At 43.2% G+C, this 21,534-nt stretch overlaps 1 protein-coding gene across 1 annotated transcript in view; it reads right to left on the minus strand.

Moving 5' to 3' along the window:
• The window catches only part of ASIP (agouti signaling protein), a 135,369-nt gene that overhangs the window by 54,830 nt on the left and 59,005 nt on the right, over positions 1-21,534 (minus strand). Inside the window, exon 3 of the mRNA XM_077459154.1 lies at positions 10,785-10,928. Within this exon, the coding sequence (XP_077315280.1) occupies positions 10,785-10,928 (144 nt within the window). The remainder of the gene's footprint in view (positions 1-10,784; positions 10,929-21,534) is intronic.

Consider the following 21,534-nt stretch of genomic DNA (forward strand, 5'->3'; position numbering starts at 1 on the left):
CCATAATCAGTGCTTACTCACAGCTATATTACTGATAACGGCGTGAAACGCGTCAGTATTTTTCCTGTACCCTGTTATTCTTTAGCTGTGGATTTCTTTTGCTGTGGATTTCTTTTGCTGTGGATTTTTTTTATCTTGTTTTGATGTGACCCACGTTGTTTCAATTAAAGATGGGATTTCAAGTCTTTTTCCAGTGTGCGGCTATCCAGAGTTTTGTCCTGCTTGTTTGCTAATGGATTTTGTTGTCGGAAAATTTGAGATCCAGATCTCAAATTTTGTGTGATGGAAATTCTGATGGAAAATGTCCGATGGAGCCTACACATGGAATTTCCCACAAAAAGCCCCCATTGAACATTTTCCATCGGAAAATCCAACTGCGTATACAGGGCATTAGTGTTTGCTAGCTACTTTTTTCAATGAACCTAGTGTTGCAGAAGGTCTGAGGTCTCTGACAGATCATGGCAAAAAACAGAAGACCCATTTTTACCAGATGCTCAATCAGGAGAATATTTTATCATCTGTGCTTTGGTTACCTGAAAAATAAATCCGAAGACCTAAATGAGACTTCTCCCCCCTCCCCCCCCCCACCTCCACAGGGTTTCTTCTGGTGGTGTGGAGATAGTGGGGAGTAAGTTAAGATCTTGTTTCCAGAGCACATGGAAATGGTAAGTAATGAGGCTTTCTGAGGATAAGCTACATGTGACTTGTGAAATAAAATAATAAATCACTGTGGAAAAGTTACTGCTCAGACAGCTTCACAGCAAAAAGTCAAAATTGCTCCCCTACGATGTCTCTCTCCAAATGTGTTGGCTCCTTCCAGAATGCTAGTTGCCTAATTCAGATGAAAATGCAGTATAATGGTGCTTGGAACCCACTGTGAACACATAAAGTACATACTGGGCTCCCTGCTAGAGTTATCTAAAGATTATTTTTATGATTAGAATTGAAAACTGGATACAGATGGTGGTGAGTTAACAAGGCGCATGACCTAGTATTTTATATGTGAGGGCTGTTTTCCTCAACTGATAACTAAAGAATATTATACCAGTTCGGATGATGTTTTATGAGAAAAAATACTGTAAATGAAGAATGCTTTCAGAAACAGGAGTGTTAAAAGTTAATTTTTATAATTTAACAATTAACAGTAGAGAAATCTAAATCAGGTCAGTTATTGGTGTGACTACCCTTCCTTCGCCTTCAAATCAGCATCAGTTCTTCTAGGTACACTTGCACACAGTTTATGTAGAAACTCGGCAGGTAGGTTGTTCCAAACATCTAGGAGAACAAACCACAAATCTTCTGTGGATGTAGGATTCTACTAATTTTTCTGTCTCTTCATGTTATCCCAGACAGACTTGATAATGTTGAGATCAGTTCAAATTCTAAAAAAGTTTGCGGGGGAAGGGGAAAAGAGAGGGAAAAGAGAAACGAACCTTCACACAAAAGACCTGAGAACAGTGTTGGTTGTATTGGACTTTTTAGGCAAAATTAAAAATAAATAACCATATATTCAAAAATATTATTTATTTAAAAAAAAAAAAAAAATTTTTAGAACAGAAAAAGAAGGGATTACAAAAACATATCAAGTACTGCTTTATATCCTGTCAATATTGGCATAGTTTAACCACTTCCCGACCAGCGCACGACGATGTACGTCGACAGAATGGCACGGGCAGGCATATTGGCGTACATGTACGTCCAATATTCGTTGCCGCCGTGCCATCGGGAGCGCGCCGCCGGCGGCGCGCTCCCGCGCTGGTCGGGACCCCCGTAAGTCCGGTCGCGGGACCCGCGGACTCGATCGCCACGGGCATCCCCGCGATCGTCTCACGGAGCGGCCGAATGGAGGAAATGCTGTATAAACAACATTTTTCCATTCTGCCTAGCAACTAGTGACGCTGATCTCTGCTCCATGTGATTGGAGCAGAGATCAGTGTACACTAAATGAAAGCCCAACCCCCCCAAAGTTAGTAACACACCCCTAGGAACACTTAACCCCTACACTGCCACCCACTGGTTAACCCTTTCACTGCCAGTGTCATTTACACAGGAATCACTGCATTTATATAGCAGTGATTACTGTATAAATGACAATGGTCCCAAAAATGTGTCAAAAATGTCCGATGGGTCCCCCACAATGTCGCAGTCACAATAAAAATCGCAGATCGCCGCCATTACTAGTAAAAAAAATAATAATAAAAAATTATTAATAAAAATGCTATAAAACTATCCCTATTTTGTAAACGCTATAACTTTTGCGCAGACCAATCAATAATCGCTTATTGCGATTTTTTTTACCAAAAATATGTAGAAGAATACGTATCGGCCTAAACTGAGGGAAAAAAATATTTTTGGGGGATATTTATTATTACAAAAAGTAAAAAATAATGCGTTTTTTTCAAAATTATCGCTCTATTTTTGTTTATAGCGCAAAAAATAAAAACCGCAGGGGTGATCAAATACCACCAAAAGAAAGCTCTATTTGTGGGAAAAAAGGACGTTAATTTTGTTTGGGAGCCGCGTCGCACGACCGCGCAATTGTCAGTTAAAGCGACGCAGTGCCGAATCGCAAAAAGTGGTCTGGTCTTTGACCAGCAAATTGGTCCGGTCTGAAAGTGGTTAAAGAACGTCCATATTCATTTTCATATATATCTAAAACATGACAGATAATACATTAATACAGGAAGTAAGTACGACAGGGTATCAAATACAGAACTACAACTCAGATATGTTCTGGCGCTCTACATGTTTCGTGTTTTCGAGCAACGCTTCCTCAGGAGCTTTAACAATTTTGTTTCTTCATGGGTATACCCCAAGAGAAATGTGCAAGAGGGGGAGTAGTAAAAGGAAAATATTTTTCCAAGTGGATAAACAACAAGTTTGTACTTCGGCAACACACTTTAGTCTATATAGGAGCCTATGATTTAGTATAGAGGCTTCAGGTGCTATATAGTGTAAGGTAACCAAGAGGAAGAGGGGGGAGTTTTATGGTACCCCGTATTCTTCGGATTTGGTTGGTCGTTCCTTATAGTGTTTTTGAAGCAGGCAGATTCTCCCAAATGAGCCCAAATGGAAAGGGGATCCTTATAGCCCCTATAGTCTTTCGCATGGTAACAGCGGTCCCATTCCCTTACAAGGCGAAAGACTATAGGGGCTATAAGGATCCCCTTTTCCATATTTAAAACATAAAAAAGCAATGTGGGGTGCCAAATGCAATCCCGACGCGTTTCGACAACAGAGGTTGAAGACTGTCATAATTTTGTTATAGTTTTTATGACCTTTTTTAAAAATAAACCCAATGGTTACTATCTGATCTGCACCATTTGGAGCCCTTTTTTTCCTTTTTTTTCCTTACTTGCTGATTATCCTCTACATTTGGGGTTGGCACCCCAATGCGATCAATCGAATCCTGTCGCCCTGAGAGACGCATACCACAGTTTTTCAATATTGGAAGTCCTCCCAATCTGGAGACAGCTGAGCCATCTGCTTGGACTACTATCAACTTACCATTGGTTCCATTTCTGGACCTCAAGCGCTGTTGACTCAACCGTCGTATGACAGATGAGTCCATCCTCTCTGGTAAGAGTGTTTAACCATTCTTTGAAGCCACTTCAGACAAGCCGTTATTTCCGCTTTTATCTGATTTATAGATTGCCTGATCTCCTCGTTGGGAAGATTAACAGCAATATTTGTTTACTATTCAATATATGTGGACTATTTCACTGGGACTCACATTTTAGTTATTGATACTTTCCAGTATCGACACACTTTCATACTTATGTTGTATTGTTAGGGAATTAATATTTGTATTTTTTCACGTATTTGCACATTTTATTATTTATGTGCGGTATAGTGTCAGCTTCATTACCGACACTTTTTCACTTATTTAGCGCTACACTATTTGTTACCCTATATTGTGAGTTGTAGATTTCAAATTTTTAGCAGGGGTTCCTCAAGACCAGAGAACTATTTCAAGGGTTCCTCTGTGTTGAAAAGGTTGAGAAAAAGGCTGGGTTAATGTGTTTTATTACTGCACTTAGAAGTGCCTTCTTCTCTGCTTTGTCTTTCCTATAGAGTGTGCTTCCCTCTTCTGAAGTGCTGCTGTTGTGCATTTATCATATTTCAATAGCCAGTCATGTACTGTTTGGTAAAGTCTCCTTGTTATCCAACGCGCCCTATTCTCCAAACTCAGTTAAAGACTGTTTCAGCATACATATGAAATTGATGATCATTAGCACCTGTGTAAAAGTAAATAAATTCTGCGCTCGTCTCTAGTCGATGCTTTTTACAAGGAAACCGGTCGGTAGAATTGTCCGTGATGTCACCACACACCAGCAGGCAATGTGAATAATTTTTTTTTGCTGCTGAGTGTCTTTTTTTTTTTCATATTATCCTTTTAAATGTGCTTGGAAAAGTTTTTATCATTGGAATAAACTCCTAAAGAATTTACCACACGAGTTCCCCTCTGTTTTTCTCATTTTATAAAACCTGAATGGAACCTCTGAGCTGAGCTGATAAAATAATGAATCGCTTTATTTTTTTTGCTAAAACACTCTATGGAAATAGTTGTGAGGCATGTGGCTCACCATCCAGGAAAACAGCCCCATGAATGAGGAGAAACACAGGCAGGTGTGCATGCAGATTACTGGAGAGCTGGAGACAAGAAGCTGAATCCTTCCAAGACTTTTGCGAGAACGACTCCCGTAATTAGCAGTCCATCAGATCTGGTAAGAAGCCATCTGGCTGCTTGTTTTGTCCCCCGCAAGGATCAATGTGCAATATCTGATATACCTGTTTCGGATGTATATGATACGGCCACAGACAGGGCTGGACTGGGACAAAAATTTGGCCCTGGACTTCATCCAGACCAGCCCACTTTAATTTTGCAAACAAGCACAAAAGCAGTATATAAAACTATATGCAATTGTGCAAAAAAAAAAAAAAAACATAAGTAGCATAACATAAGGAGTCCTCACTAACCTCTTTTATTATTTCACTTATTCTCCTCTGTATTTTTCTCATCTTTCTCACATCACTGCGTGAAGTTGAGGGCGAGCCGCGCAGCCATTACTTTGTCACTGAAACTGGCCCACTGAGCCATCGGCCCACCGGGAAACTCCCTGTAGTCCCAATGGCCAGTACATGCCTGGCCATAGAGTCTGTAGGATCGTACCAGCTGTTTTCATCTCCCTGTTCTGGACTTTTTTTCTATATACATATATATCCATTTTTTATATTTATATATTTTTTGTTTTTGGACTTTTTTTTGAGGTTTTATCATTATACATACCGTATATACTCGAGTATAAGCCGAGATTTTCAGCCTCTTTTTTGAGGCTGAAAGTGCCCCCCTCGGCTTATACTCGAGTCATCGCTGTCTGCCCGCTCGATCAGCGTGTCGAGCAGACAGACAGCGGCCATTCTATTCAAAAGCCGCGCCTCCGGCTCCGCCTTCGCCTGTGATAGGCGGAACACTGAATTTCCCAGCAGCCTGTGTTCCGCCTATCACGGACATCGTATCATCCTCGTACTACGGACGAGGATGATACGACGTCTGTGATAGGCGGAACACAGGCTGCTGGGAAATTCAGTGTTCCGCCTATCACAGGCGAAGGCGGCGGCGCAGCTTTTGAACTTTACAATGGCCGCCGACGAAGAGGGCACGGGACGGAGGCAAGGCAAGGCACGGCACGGGACGGGACGGGGGCAAGGCAAGGCACGACACGGGACGGATGCAAGGAGGCAAGGCACGGCACGGGACGGAGGCAAGGAGGCAAGGCACGGGACGGAGGCTCGGGACAAAGGTAGGCTGGACACACACACACACACACACACACACACACACACACACACACACACACACACACACACACACACACACATTGATGGAGACACACACAGGGATGGATGGATGGATGGATGGAGACACACACACACAGGGATGGATGGATGGATGGATGGAGACACACACACACAGGGATGGATGGATGGATGGATGGAGACACACACACACAGGGATGGATGGATGGATGGACACACACACACACAGGGATGGATGGACGGACACACAGGGATGGACGGACACACAGGGATGGACGGACACACAGGGATGGACGGACACACAGGGATGGACGGACACACACACAGGGATGGACAGGCATGTCTCACCCTCGGCTTATACACGAGTCAATAAGTTTGCCAGTTTTTTTGGGGGTAAATTGGGGGCCTCGGCTTATATTCGGGTCGGCCTATACTCGAGTATATACGGTACACATTTTTATATGCACTTGTGTGTTAAATTGTTGATTATCTATTTTTGTCTGTAGGTTGGCGTGCTTCAGAAGTTTTTTCACTGTCATTATTTCATATGCAACATATATGACTCACTTCACTTATTTATTACTATTTTGATTTTTTTTCACAGTCTTTTCAATTTTTATATAGATTTTTTGAATTCTTACACATAAATAATTTTTTGTATATTTAGCACGATTTTTTATAAAATTACATTAACCACTTCAATACAGGGCACTTAAACACCTTCCTGCCCAGACCAATTTTGAGCTTTCAGCGCTGTCGCACTTTGAATGACAATTGCGCGGTCATGCTACACTGTACCCAAATGAAATTTTTATCATTTTTTTCCCATAAATAGAGCTTTCTTTTGGTGGTATTTGATCACCTCTGCGGTTTTTATTTTTTGTGCTACAAATAAACAAATACCGAAAATTTTGAAAAAAAAAATGTTTTTTTTTGTTTCAGTTTCAAAACTTTGTAAATAAGTACGTTTTCTCCTTCATGGATGGGCACTGATGGGGCTACACTGATGGGCACTGATAAGGCGGCACTGATGGGCACCAATGAAGTGGCACTGATGAGGTGGCATTGATGGACACTGATAGGCGGCACTGATAGGTGGCACTGATAGGCGACACTGATAGGCGACACTGATAGGCGACACTGATAGGCGACACGGATGGGCGACACGGATGGGCGACACGGATGGACACTGATAGGTGGCACAAATTGGCACTGATAGCTGGCACGGATTGGCATGGATGGGCGGCACAGATGGGCATGGGTAGGCGGCACAGATGGGTATTGGTAGGCGGCACAGATGGGCATGGGTGGGCACTGATAGGCGGCACAGGTGGGCACTGATAGGTGGCACAGGTGGGCACTCATTAGCAGCACAGGTGGGCACTCATTAGCAGCACAGGTGGGCACTCATTAGCAACACAGGTGTGATACTGTACTAATGGATGCCAATCAGTGCCAAACAATAATGCATGCCAATCAGTGATGCCCATTGTGGGCACTGATTGCCATCCATTATGGGCACTGATTGGCATCCATTGTGCCTGACTGGCATCCCTGGTGGTCTAGGGAGGATTACCTCTGCTGGGCATCCCTGGTGGTCTGGTGGCGTCCCTGGTGGTCCAGTGTGGGCATCCTCGGGGGGGCTGTGCTGATAATCGATCAGCATAGACCCCCCCTGTCAGAGGAGCAGCCGATCGGCTCTCCTCTACTCGCGTCTGACAGACGCGAGTGAGGAAAAGCCGATCACCGGCTCTTCCCATTTACACTGTGATCAGCCGTGATTGGACACGGCTGATCACGTGGTAAAGAGTCTCCGTCGGAGACTCTTTACCGAGATCGTAGTTGCCGGGTGTCAGACTGACACCCCGCAACAACGATCGCCGCGATGCGCGCCCCCGGGGGCGCGCAGCGGCTCATAATCCTGATCACGTCATATGACGTCCGGTTAGGATTATGAAACCACTTTGCCGCCGTCTATTTGTAATAGGGCGGGCGGCAAGTGGTTAATTATTTCAAGTTTTTTTTTATACACACATGTTCACTATTTGTATTTGCGCAACTTTTTGTGTTTAGTATGATCATTAGCACCTGCTTGGTATAATTGGTTAATCATATACCTGACTCTAATCCTACAAAATCCCTGACTTTGTGCAAGTGTACAAAGTGTGCAAGTGTAAGAATTGATGTTGATTTGAAGCCAAAGGGTAGTCACACCAAATATTAATTTGATTTAGTTTTGATTTAGATTTTTCTTCTGTTCACTTACTTTGCACTTTATTGATATTAAAATAAACAGTAAAAATATATGTTTTTGAAAGCATTCTTACTTTAAAGCATTTCTTCACACCTGCCTAAAACTTTTTCCACTGTACCATGCAATATATATATATATATATATATATATATATATATATATATATATATATATATATATATATATATATATATATATATATATATATATATAGTGGGGACGGAAAGTATTCAGACCCCATAACATTTTTCACTCTTTGCTATATTGCAGCCATTTGCTAAAATCATTTAAGTTCATTTTTTTTTTTCTTCATGAATATACACACAGCACCCCATATTGACAGAAAAAACACAGAATTATTAAAAAAGAAATACTGAAACATCACATGGTCCTAAGTATTCAGACCCTTTGCTCAGTATTTAGTAGAAGCATCCTTTTGATCTAATACAGCCATGAGTCTTTTTGGGAAAGATGCAACAAGTTTTTCACACCTGGATTTGGGGATCCTCTGCCATTCCTCCTTGCAGATCCTCTCCAGTTCTGTCAGGTTGGACGGTAAACATTGGTGGACAGCCATTTTTAGGTCTCTCCAGAGATGCTCCATTGGATTTAAGTCAGGGTTCTGTCTGGGCCATTCAACAACAGTCACAGAGCTGTTGTGAAGCCATTCCTTTGTTATTTTAGCTGTGTGCTTAGGGTCATTGTCTTGTTGGAAGGTAAAGTTCAGGCCCAGTCTGATTTCCTGAGGACTCTGGAGAAGGTTTTCATCCAGGATATCCCTGTACTTGGCCGCATTCATCTTTCCCTCGATTGCAACCAGTCGTCCTGTCCCTGCAGTTGAAAAACACCCCCACAGCATGATGCTACCACCACCATGCTTCACTGTTGGGACTGTATTGGACAGGTGATGAGCAGTGCCTGGTTTTCTCCACACATACTGCTTAGAATTAGAGCCAAAAAGTTCTATCTTGGTCTCATCAGACCAGAGAATCTTATTTCTCACCATCTTGGAGTCCTTCAGGTGTTTTTTAGCAAACTCCATGCGGGCTTTCATGTGTCTTGCACTGAGGAGAGGCTTCCGTCAGGCCACTCTGCCATAAAGCCCCGACTGGTAGAGGGCTGCAGTGATGATTTACTTTCTACAACTTTCTCCCATCTCCCGACTGCATCTCTGGAGCTCAGCCACAGTGATCTTTGGGTTCTTTTTAATCTCTCTCACCAAGGTCCTTCTCCCCTGATGGCTTAGTTTGGCCAGACGGACAGCTCTAGGAAGACTTCTGGTCATCCCAAACGTCTTCCATTTAAGGATTATGGAGGCCACTGTGCTCTTAGGAATCTTAAGTGCAGCAGAAATGTTTTTGTAACCTTGGCCAGATCTGTGACTTGCCACAATTCTGTCTCTGAGCTCTTCAGGCAGGTCCTTTGACCTCATGATTCTCATTTGCTCTGACATGCACTGTAAGCTGTAAGGTCTTATATAGACAGGTGTGTGGCTTTCCTAATCAAGTCCAATCAGTATAATAAAACACAGCTGGACTCAAATGAAGGTGTAGAACCATCTCAAGGATTATCAGAAGAAATGGACAGCACCTGAGTTAAATATATGAGTGTCACCGCAAAGGGTCTGAATACTTAGGACCATGTGATATTTCAGTTTTTCTTTTTTAATAAATATGCAAAAATGTCAACAATTTTGTGTATTTCTGTCAATATGGGGTGCTGTGTGTACATTAATGAGGAAAAAAATGAACGTAAATGATTTTAGCAAATGGCTGCAACATAACAAAGCGTGAAACATTTAAGGGGGTCTGAATACTTTCCATCCCCACTTTATATATAGTATTTATGTATTTCAGGTACTTAAATAGCGCAGTCAATTTACATATACATTGTACATTGACATCAGTCCCTACCCTCAAGTAGCTTACACTCTAAGGTCCCTAACCCACATTCATACATACACATACTAAAGGGCAATTTTTGACAGGATCCAATTAACCTACCAGCATTTTTTGGGAGTAAGGGAAACCCATGTAGGTACAGGGAGAGCATGCAAACTCCAGGCAGGTAGTGTCATGGTTGTATATATACAGAATATATATATATATATATATATATATATATATATATACAAAACAAGGGGCTACAGCACTGAGAGTATAATTTTTTGCTCCTATTAAGGAATAATCAAGAAACTTTACCTTTACCTAGGCATTGTTACCTTTTAATAGCTTTACGCACCCCTGACCTTTTAATCACTGACCCACAGTAGCAATAGGGATATGTCTGGGCTCTGAAATCGTTTTTCAGCTTCTCATAGAAACACCCTCGCCCCAACTCCCCTCCTAGCAGTGTTTCTGCAGGTCATACTGCATCACCTTCCAGAAGTCGCTCGGCAGCTCCCTCTACTCCCCCTCCCAGCAGTGACTCAGCAGCTCACCTCAAGCAGCAACCCCTTCCCACTCTGCTACATCCCCCCAGCAGTGACTCGGCAGCTTACCTGTTGGGAGAATGACCTCAGTGCCTGCAGGTACAGAAGCCAGTGAGGGCTTGATTTAAACTTCATTTATTGCTGTTAATATATAAATATCTGAATGTTCATAGTCTGGTCACACTTTAGGTGTTACCTGGTTGTGCATTCTTTGCACTTTCTAGTCTTGTTATTTCTATACCATCTACATTGTAGTTATCATAACAGATTGCTACTGACCTACAATGGATATTGGTGGAAGGAGCTCAGAAAGTCGAACAGCACTTTCAGCATTGGTCCTCTCCGTTTTCTCTTCCATAACAATGTGGGAATAGACCAGAGCCATGAACCAGGTAAGAAGAATGATGGTTATGCCATTCATGTCTGAGGGGGGAAGGAAAAACCTTATTAAACCATGCATATTTTGTATCACAAAGCAGTTCTAACTAGTTTACAATAAATAAGCAATCAACTGTGTTTACTCTTTTTAAATCATAATGGCAACAGAAACTACCCAAATGACCCTGATCAAAAGTTTACATACCCTGGTGAGTTTTGGCCTGATAACATGCATACAAGTTGACACAAAGAGGTTTGAATGGCTATTAAAGGTAACCATTCTCACCTGTGATCTGTTTGCTTGTAATTAGTGTGTGTGTATAAAAGGTCAATGAGTTTCTGGACTCCTAACAGACCCTTGCATCTTTCATTCAGTGCTGCACTGACGTTTCTGGATTCTGAGTCATGGAAAAAGCAAAAGAATTGTCAAAGGATCTGTGGGAAAGGGTAGTTGAACTGTATAAACAGGAAAGGGACATAAAAAGATATCCAAAGAATTGAGAATGCCAATCAGCGGTGTTCAAACTCTAATCAAGAAGTGGAAAATGAGGCATTCCATTGAAACCAAACCACGGTCAACATTGATGTTAAAGGAAGCAATACACGGTATTAAGAACTGGAGTATATAAACTATTGATCAGGGTCATTTGGGTAGTTTCTGTTGTCATTATGATTTAAAAAGAGTAAACAGTTGGTTGATAATAAATGGCTTCAGCCAAACACTAACCATGAGTGAAAGAAAAGTTTTTGTGTTATCATTCATATTCTCTTAAAAATGGCAAAGAAATCATAAATTCTGCCAGGGTATGTAAACTCATGAGCACAACTGTGTGTATATATATATATATATATATATATATATATACCAAGGAGAGCAAGTGAGAGCAGAACACCTCTATATGAGAATTCACCTGCCAGTGGGGGTGAGAGCCTGAGACTGAGAGTAAGGACCCCTGGGGGCAGTGCAGTACTGCCCACTTCACTTCCCACACTGCTGATCACAGAGGCTTTCAGGCAGAGACTGAGGGGTCCCCCTTCTGCATTGACCATCTACAGCAGCATACTGGAAACTGATGAGAGGGGTATCTGCCCTTTATTGACACTGCTAGAAGAAACTGAGGCACTGAGAACAGGACACCAAGTGCAACCAACCCATACTGCATCTATTCTAGCCTATACCACACTTCAACCAAACCTATACTGCACCCATACCGACCATAAACTTCAGTTATACTGAACTGTCACTGCATTTGACCTATATATACTTAGACTGCACTTTGACTGCATCTTTACTGCAACTATACTGCATACTCATTTACTAAAACTGTTGTTAAGTGCACCACGGCTTCTTAAATGGCCCCAATACTAGCTAGCAGAAGAGCAACATAAAGAACTGTCCCTCCAGCAAAATCATCCTGCAAGTTCCTTTTGTTCCCTTCCCCATCCTTTTTTTTCATTTCTACCAACAGTGCACATCCAGTCGCTCTACGCCTAGCATAGTCATCATTAATGCAATTTGGCGGTATAGTCTCCTGTAGTCGTTAAATCAAGTTTATATTGCTGCCCACTGCTGTATTTTATCGTATTTACTGTATTTTACCTTGCTATTATTTATGCTGATCTGAATGCCAAGTGTTATCTTTTGTTTAGTCCTTATTACTAATCACACTTTTTGCTAAATTGTGTTATTGCCTTTGTTAATCTTGCCTCTTTACCTACCATATCAGCTAACCATATATTAAGTTTGCCTTTACTTACTGTTTCTGTGCCTGTTTTCTTGGACATGATATTATTATTGGTTACTAGATATTACTTTCAGTCATTTTCTGTAGTATTCTAAGCTTTGTACACTCAACCTAGTGTGTCAGAGGGGTTGAAGATCTTAGGAGGTTGAGGCAAAGAACAGAGGACCCATCTTAACCAGTAGCTCCTATTGAGGTAGCACTACATGTCTGATTTACCTCTCACTTTTAATGATGATCAAGACAATCAGAAACAGCAAATCTTTTTGATAGGGACATAGACAACAGTATAAACCTAAAAGATGTTCTAAATCAATCACCACTCTATCCAAACCAAAAAAATTGTTTAATTTATACTTTTAAATGGACCTGAACTCAAATCGTGAAGATTTTGCTATTTTATAAGGAACACCTAGAAATTTTACATGTGTGAAGGCACTTTTGTTTTTGAGTAGTGTTGAACCGTATCAGGTAAATTTTTGCTGTTTGTGTCTTGCTGAGGATATTTCACTTTTCTTCTTGGAGACACAAATTGTAAGAGTGGACTCCCATTTCAGACAGTTGCCATAAGAACATTTGGCTACATTGGAAGAATTCTCCTCAATGCCCCTCCTTATGACAACTCCAAAATTTAGGATGTTCACAGAGAGCAATAAAAATGTGTCAGAGGGAAAAAAAACCTCAATACTCCTTTTACATACACTTATTTGTACCCTTTGTCTTGAATTGCTTCTGAAAAATTGTTTCCTCGGCTTCCATCCACACCTCCCCCATGCAGACACTCACTGCCCAAGTAACTAGTTAGCCTTAGTTGTGTACTGTTCTAGCTAGTACATTGACCCCCGATAAATGTCTTTATTCACCATTTCCAGGCTATATTGAATCTCTAGATCATCCACCTGATTCCCAGCAACTGCTGGTTGCCTCCTCCTTCCTCAACTCCTCAGCCTACAGACACGCTTACCACTACCCCAGCTGTCACATTGCTTGGTATGCTGAAAATTATTACCTGCTCCACACAGCTCACTCTGTACAGATCCACTCTACTCCTTTAGATGGTGGAATGTTGAAATACATTGGTCATGTATTTTGTGCAACAATTACATCAACCAGTAGATGGCAGTGTTTATAAATTTGCAGCTGAATCTATGGTATGCTCTATTGTCTTTTCCCTGAATAATAAAGCTCCTGTTTCCTGCCTGCAGTTAAGCAGCAAAGCCTATGTGGACTATGCACTGTCTCTCTGTTCTGTAGGGCTATATACAACATTTCTAACAGGTACACACTGCTCTGCAGGTAGAATAGCATCACCACTGCTTCCTAGACTCCTGCCTTACTGATCACTGTGCTCCTTAGGCTTTGGGGCATCCAGGGGCCATGACGGCACCCCCAGGCAGAGAACACCCAGAGCTGCAACTGCCCCAGAACATTTGCCCCTACAGTGAGTCCCACAGTGAGTCCCTACAGTGAGTCCCACACAGCCACCTCTTACATGAGCAGGATTTGTTTGTCAAATGCAGTCCGGGCATTGGCATCACTCAACCCCCCCCCCCACACACACAATATCAAAACCACCCACCACCAGAACTGGGGGCTACTAGATGCTGTATGTGCCTGCGCACAGTGTCTGCTATTGTGGAAAAAATTCAGGTCACATGACTTTTCATGGGTGGAACTGCTCATGAGTTTCTCCTCAAGGAAAGAACAACCTGCCAGCAGTTGATAAACAGCAAAGCATTATTTAGCCCTAAAATCTATTCGCAGTCACCTGGGGGGAGGCTCTTCTCCTGCAGCCAAACCCACCAGGCGGCAACTGCATGAGCAAGACCAAGGAAAATTAGAAAGAATAATGCAAATAAAAAAGAATGCAGACTAGAGGGAATGGTAGAGAGGGGTGGTGGTTCAGACTCGAAGGCCCCAAAGGGAAACGATCAAATAAAGCCTGAACAGGCTGGTTGGAGTGAAGGGAACTCATAAGAGATCCATGGTTCCCAGATCTTGAGAAATTTGGCATGCTGAATATTTGTTCATGAAGCATCATTGCTGTCAGGTGCATCTTCACCCCCTGTAAGGCAACGCTTTGGGTCTTTCATGCATGGGCTATGGCCCATTTGGTTGTCATAAAGAGAAATGTGGCCAATTTCTGCTGTGATGTGTATAGGCCAGGAAATGGGCAGTGAATTAAGGCCAGCCTTGCACCCCTACAGATCACTATATGGAAAAGGATTTATAGTAAGCCGAGTACTCTAGACCAAAACCCCACTAGTCTTGGGGAGGGCCACCAGGTATGCAGGGTGAATTTTTCAATCAAGCCCAATCATAAGGAAGTCCATTCATTAGATTCTGTCAGAAAAAGTAAGAAAAACACTGGAGAGCTATTTAAAGTACTTAAAAAACCCTCTCCAATGCATTTGACTGCTCTGTACAGTTTTTCCAAATATCAGCAAATTTCCCTCATGCTTAGTAAATACTACTGCTAGAGGGTAGCAGTTTTCTGTTACTCCCCCCTCTTGGGGCGTTCCCCCTCTTTATCTAGCTTGTTTTCTTTTTTTCTTCTTTTTTTAATTTATTTTTAATACAGTGATTCCCATTCAGCAATATCAAACCCACTGAATTCTCATTACAAGGAGGGAATCACCCCTTGAATTTTGAGCAATATGCCTCTATTTGTCCTGATGACCATTGTAACCGGGAGAGACATAAATGGGGGATTTAAAACTTTACAATCAACCCTGACACACAAGATGAAAGCAAATCTTCCAGTGACGGCTGTCTAGGAGAGGATTTCCTTCCCTTTGGGGAGATTTCTCTCACTTCCTGTTCTGTTTCCAGACCAGGGAGTGAGGGGAAACCATCCCAATGAGGACAAAGATAACAAAAAATGGCGTTAGATATTCTTTAATATTGGCAAAAATGATCGCATTAGTTATATAAATCCACTCTATATACCCTAAATAGAAATATCAATGGTATTGGGTCATGTTAGTGATAGAACATATTGCATAATAACAAAATTACTCAAAGCTGAACTGGATTATCTCCAGGATCATGCAGTGATCTATTTGTGTCTTACAAACATTCTATGTGTCACAAGCAATCAACCATCTCTAAGACATACCTGTGAGGGCATTTTCCCTTTTCACTAAAAACTGATGACCGCAAACCACATGTTGTATTGATAAAAACTACAGTATCTCTAGGTATATCTCCAAACCATAAAATGTAACAAATCTATGTGCTCATTACTGTCAGGTTTTATTTCATACAGACATTCTATGTTTTAGGCTCCCTTCACATCTCCGCGTTATGGGGGCGTCAATTGCGGTAAAAACGCGCAAATTGAATCACGGGACACCCGTCGCTTAAAAGAAGCTCCTGTGTTTCTTTTCCACTACCGGTGCCCCGCGATTCTGTTTGCAGGAAAGTTGCGTTGCGTTTGGGGTGCTATTAAAATCAACGGGCAACGCACCAGGAACGCATGGGCGCCCCTCAATTTGCCGCTATTGCAAATTGCGGGCAGAATTGCGGCAATTCCATCCACAATTTGGAACACTTAGATGTGAATGGAGCCTTAGTTTAGAGCTTTGAACTTAAAATTATAAAGTTGCAAAACTTTATTTTTACATCTTTTTAACGATTTGTAAAAAAAATTGTATTTTGCACTGTGATATCATGGGGAGTTTAATTCAATGATGTGGAGCTTTTCAGGGAGTCTACAACAGTCAGAGACTATTTTTATTATTAAAAATGAAAATAGAGTTCACCGCAAACAGTCTCCCACACAGGTGTTTCCATCAGTTCCAACTCAGAAAAACCTTTTTTGTGCAGCACCCCTACTCAGCCCCGCTAATATTTACCTGAACCCCATCGCGATCCATCGATGATGTGCGTGAGGCTCAGCTATCCGGGACTCTCCCTCCTGATTAGCTGAGACCAGAGGCGGCTCTAGGCTTTGTGATGCCTTAGGCAAAACTTAGACATGAGGCCCCACTGATGCCCTTGAACTATGCTGCAGGCCTTCCCAGATTGAGATGCTTGTGTGGTGAATGGGAAAAGTGACGTGCGTGGACGCAACATCACTCCTCATTGGCTGGCAGGCAGAACATCAGGAGTCTTAGGTTACAAGAGAGGTGAGTGTAACAGGGCTCATACTTTGTCTGCACACAGTGGCGTTAATATGTCCTGTCACCTCTAAAATAAAGTGCTGCAGATCAGACGTTTGGCGCACTTAAGTGAGACAAGGCTCTGAGCACAGCAGTGTTAAGGTCCCCTGTCAATCAAAACTAGGGTATTGTGTGTCGCACTACCCCTAAAGGAGCAGCTTGGTAATTTTGGGTTCCCTGTTCTGCGCCTCAACTCCAAGAACACCCTCAGCCCCTCTGACACACCTGGTTGATTGAATCACTACAAACACACATAGCATATAGTACCTTTCACCTTACTGTAGGATATAGACAATAAACAATTACACACGTGCTTAGTGGTAGACACTATTTGTCTAGAATTAGGAACTTGCATAAATGACAAAAAGCAGAGTAGAACTGCCCTCAGGTAATAAAGGTAAACAAATATATCTATAAAAGCAGCTCTATATCAATAGCAGAAAAATCAATACGAGAATAGGTAAATCAATATTTAGCAACACAACTGTAACCTAAATGTGTCTAAAGGAATAGCAGTTTCCTAGTGGTTTTCGAGTGCACTCAAAAAAATGAGCCTGCGCAGGGCCGCTGCAAGGATTTTTGTTTACTTATCCCTGGTCCAAGAAGTGATATCATACAGGGGAGGGCTGGCAGCCTGTCCAGTCAAGTGGCCCATTGAACCACTGAATCTTCTCATCCATGCCCACCTGGTTTTTCAATACAGCCTCATCAGTGCCCATCAAGGCAGCCTCACCAGTGTCCATAAATGCAGGCTCACCAGAGTGGTAGATTCCTCTGCCCTGCTCAGGAGCTTGAGCGTGGACTACAACTCCTGGAATAAAACAGCGGCCGGCTGGGCCGTGGGCCCAACTTCCACAGAAGAAAAAAAAGCAGCGGGCAGCGGCTGCCAGTTGTTTTTAACATAGGTTAGAGTGGCCTAGGGGGCAATTGTAACTCTGCCCCCCCAGGCCAACCCCTGACATCATACATGACACTTCCCAGTCTGTGTACAGGAGGGTGGCTGAGTGGACGAAGGTCTGCTGAGCTACCGCTGCCCTTCCCAGTGCCACCCAGCATGACAGCACCGAGCCCACAAGTGGGACAGTGGTGCTTGGTAAACGTGATGAAGAAGGTTGCACATCGTGGCAATGGTGGAAGTGATAGGTGGCTTCATAGCTACTTGTAACACTTCCACATGAAAGGTGACAGTCAGCTTTACTAAAGTACACACACTCCTATAGGGGCTGGGAGTCTGTAAAAAAAAAACACATTCAGCACTGTAAAAATCAGAATCCCCAGAAACTAGCTGGGGATTAGGATTTTACTGCCCCCCCTATCCTGGCGCCCTGAGGTGGCCGCTTAAGCTGCCATATGGTAGTGCCGGCCATAGCCCTGGGGCCATTACAGTTATAGGGCAGTCTTTAGGCTCGGTTCACACCAGTGTGCTGTGCAACCTCACATGTGATTCGCACCACACTACAGTGCAAATCACATGTGAAGTCTGTGCTATGCGATTTCTGCCATACAGATAGTATGGCTGAATTTGCATTGCATTTGGACCAAGGTCATGCAGGACCCTTTTTTGGTCCGCACCAGAATCGGATCGCATGGGATGTTCACACCCATGCGATCCGATTCATGTCTGAATTTACAGTTTGTACAGCAATATGTGAACTGACCTGGGGGTGTCATTAACTTTGTATTGACACTCCTAGCTTTTTGTATAAGGCAGTGTGAACTGCCTGCGAGTCAGGTGCGATGTGGGAACCCGCAGTGGATTTGCAGGGTTTTCGCATTGCACCAATGTGAACCAAGCCTAAGTGCACACTGCAGCGATGTGGGAACCCTTCAAATCCACTGCGGGTTCCCGCATCGCATGTCTCCCGGTGGCAGTTCACACTGCCCTATGCGAACTGCTGGGAGTATCAGTTAAAAGTTAATGACACCCCCAGATCAGTTTGCATATCACAGTGCAAACTGCAAATTCGGACAGGAATTGGATCGTATGGGTGTGAACACCCATGCGTTCCTATTCTGCTGCAGACCAAAAAATGGTCCTGTGTGAGTTTGGTCCGAATGCAAGGCGAATTCAGCCATACTATCTGTATGGCTGGAGTCGCATTGCACAGAGATTGCATGTGAGTTTAACTGCAGTGTGGTACAAATCACATCTGATGTTGAAAATTGCTGCATGGTGAACCAGCACTAAGTCTTAAATCTTCATCTCTAATTGCTGGTGCACATTGCAGCTGTGAATAGGGCCTGCGGGCCAAAAAATAACAGGGTGGGCAGTTTCTATGGATGGCAGTAGATTATGGCCGACCGGCCCTTTTACCAGACCCAGGGATACAGCAACAATGGTTCCTCCGATCAGAAATTAGCTCATTCTGGGTTGCCTGTGACGACTCTGCTGGATAGTGCCCAGATCTGTATTCTGGAAATAACTTCATGGCTTTCTTCAGAAGGGATGGTGCTGACTGTGCAGCTTTCTCCCTGGTGGTGCAGTGCAGTGGTGATGGAGTCCTGGGTGCACTTCCCCAAAGGCTCTCCTGGGTTCCTAGCTCTCTCTCCCTCCTCTTCAGCTGGGCATGCTGGGGGCTGCAGTTTATCCCCTTAGTACTGCATGTCCAGCCCTCGGGACTACATTTCCCACAATCCTCCTCTCTGCTTCATTTTAGTATTTTTTTGTCCAATAAGAAGGAGGAGGGAAGGAAAAACTAGTACAGTGTTGAGAGGAGGAGAGGGGGGGAGAAAAGAGCCCGCAGCAGCTTCTCTCTCTACACAGACAAGATCGCTCCGATCTTCTGCTGCTCTGCTCTCTCCTCTGACAGGAGGAAGGAGGGGAATGGGCAGGGAGCACAGAGAGAGAGACATCCAGTCTTTTAGCGGCGGCTCGAGCAGGGGGCATGAAGCAGGTCTCCTTCTCGGACCCGCTCCTGTCATTTGCCGGCGGCGGCCGGTGGGGAGAGCAAGCGGAATGGGGATCCGCGGCACCCGCTTACACATATCAGGAAAAGTCGGCGATTGTGGGGCCCCTGTGATCGCGAGGCCTAAGGCGATCGCCTAATTTGCCTAATTGGAGAGCCGCCTCTGAATTTAGTATCACTTTAATTTAGTTTTTTCTTTTTTTTTTTTACTTTCAAAAATCTAGTATTTACGGGTGTTTGGGGTCCAGCATTGTCTTCCCTCAACCAGTTCTTCTTACTTCTGTGGGTCCCCAGTGCCATCATCTTGGCTACGGGAGCTGGCTCTGGTTTCCTGAAGAACCACAGCCAGCTCTCCACTGTACATGTTCATGTGGTGCTTTGTGAATGATTCTGCAGCCTCCTGGCATGTCACATGTCCCAGGAGGTGACAAGAGAAGAGGGGCGGAGCTAGGATACCATTTTATCCCCCCATAAAAAACTGTAACTCAGTTACAGGCTGGGGGGAGTAGCGAGTGAAGTTCCACTTCTAATATATGATCAAATATATTTTGTTTTATCTATTTGACCTTGCGTTGTGAACTGATGTGCAGCCATTCTGGAACAGAAAGGGGCCATCCCTAAACTGTTCCCACAAAGATGGGATAAAATTGTCCAAAATGTCTTACTATACTAACACCTTATGAGTTTTGTTCACTGGGACTATGGGGCCAAGCCCAACCCCTGAAAAACCACCCCACACCATAATCCCCCCTCCACCAAATGATTTGGACCAGTGCACAAGTAAGGTCCATAAAGATATGGATGAGCGAGTTTGGGGTGGAGGAACTTGACTGGCCTGCACCTCAACCCGATAGAACACCTTTGGGATGAATTAGAGTGGAGACTGCAAGTCAAGCTTGTCCAACATCAGTGCCTCAAACATTCAAACATTCAGTGGTCAAACATTCCCATAGACACACTCCTAAACCTTGTGGACATCCTTTCCAGAAGAATTGAAGCTGGTATAGCTAGAAATGGTGGGCCAACGCAATATTGAACCCTACGGACTAAGACCAGGATGCCAATAAAGTTCATGTGCGTGTAAAGGCAGGTGCCCCAATACTTCTGGCAGCATAGTGTAGCTAAATATATATCAGCAGTGTTCCCATGAATTATCTTATTATTCTAGAATGTAAAAAGTGCTTCTTACCACACTAATCATATGAACAATCATCCCATCCTATTCTGGTCTTGGTCTATACATACAGTATGAGGCTCCAATAAAAAAATGTAATAGGCATTCTTTCTTGTATGGCTCCTCGACTGTGATGTCATTATTGCAATTATAGTTAAATACTGCATGTCATAAATATACCAAGATGGTCCTAGCCATGGCTTAGCATAAAATTGAAGGGTTCAGTAACATAATTGACAAATTTTGTAGGCAGAGAAGTCAGTGACACATTTGATAAATCACAGTCCAGCTGAAAGGACATTTAACAAAACAGAGGCTAGCTATGAAGCAAGCAGGGGCAGACTGACAACTCATGGGGCCCCCGGGCAATAGAAGATTATAAGGGCCCCCCAGGCAATCAGACATTAGGGGGCCACACAGTATACACAAACACACACACACAGTATACAATCACACAGTATACACAGACATGCTGAGAAGGTACTGGAGAGGTGGGGCAGCTATAATCTCTGGATTTTTATACCAAAAGGATGTCAGTAAGGGACATTTCAAAGACAGATTTAAAAAAACAGATTTTTACATACTTTCCCTGGTTTTACTGAGACTGGCAACCCTGATGGGGCCCCCTAGTGGCATGGGGCCCTCGGGCAGTGCCCGAGTGGCCCA

This window comes from Lithobates pipiens, unplaced genomic scaffold, assembly GCF_037356315.1.
Source record: "Lithobates pipiens isolate NorthernLeopardFrog02 unplaced genomic scaffold, aLitPip1_a1.2 Scaffold_28, whole genome shotgun sequence".
Taxonomy (NCBI): Eukaryota; Metazoa; Chordata; class Amphibia; order Anura; family Ranidae; genus Lithobates; species Lithobates pipiens.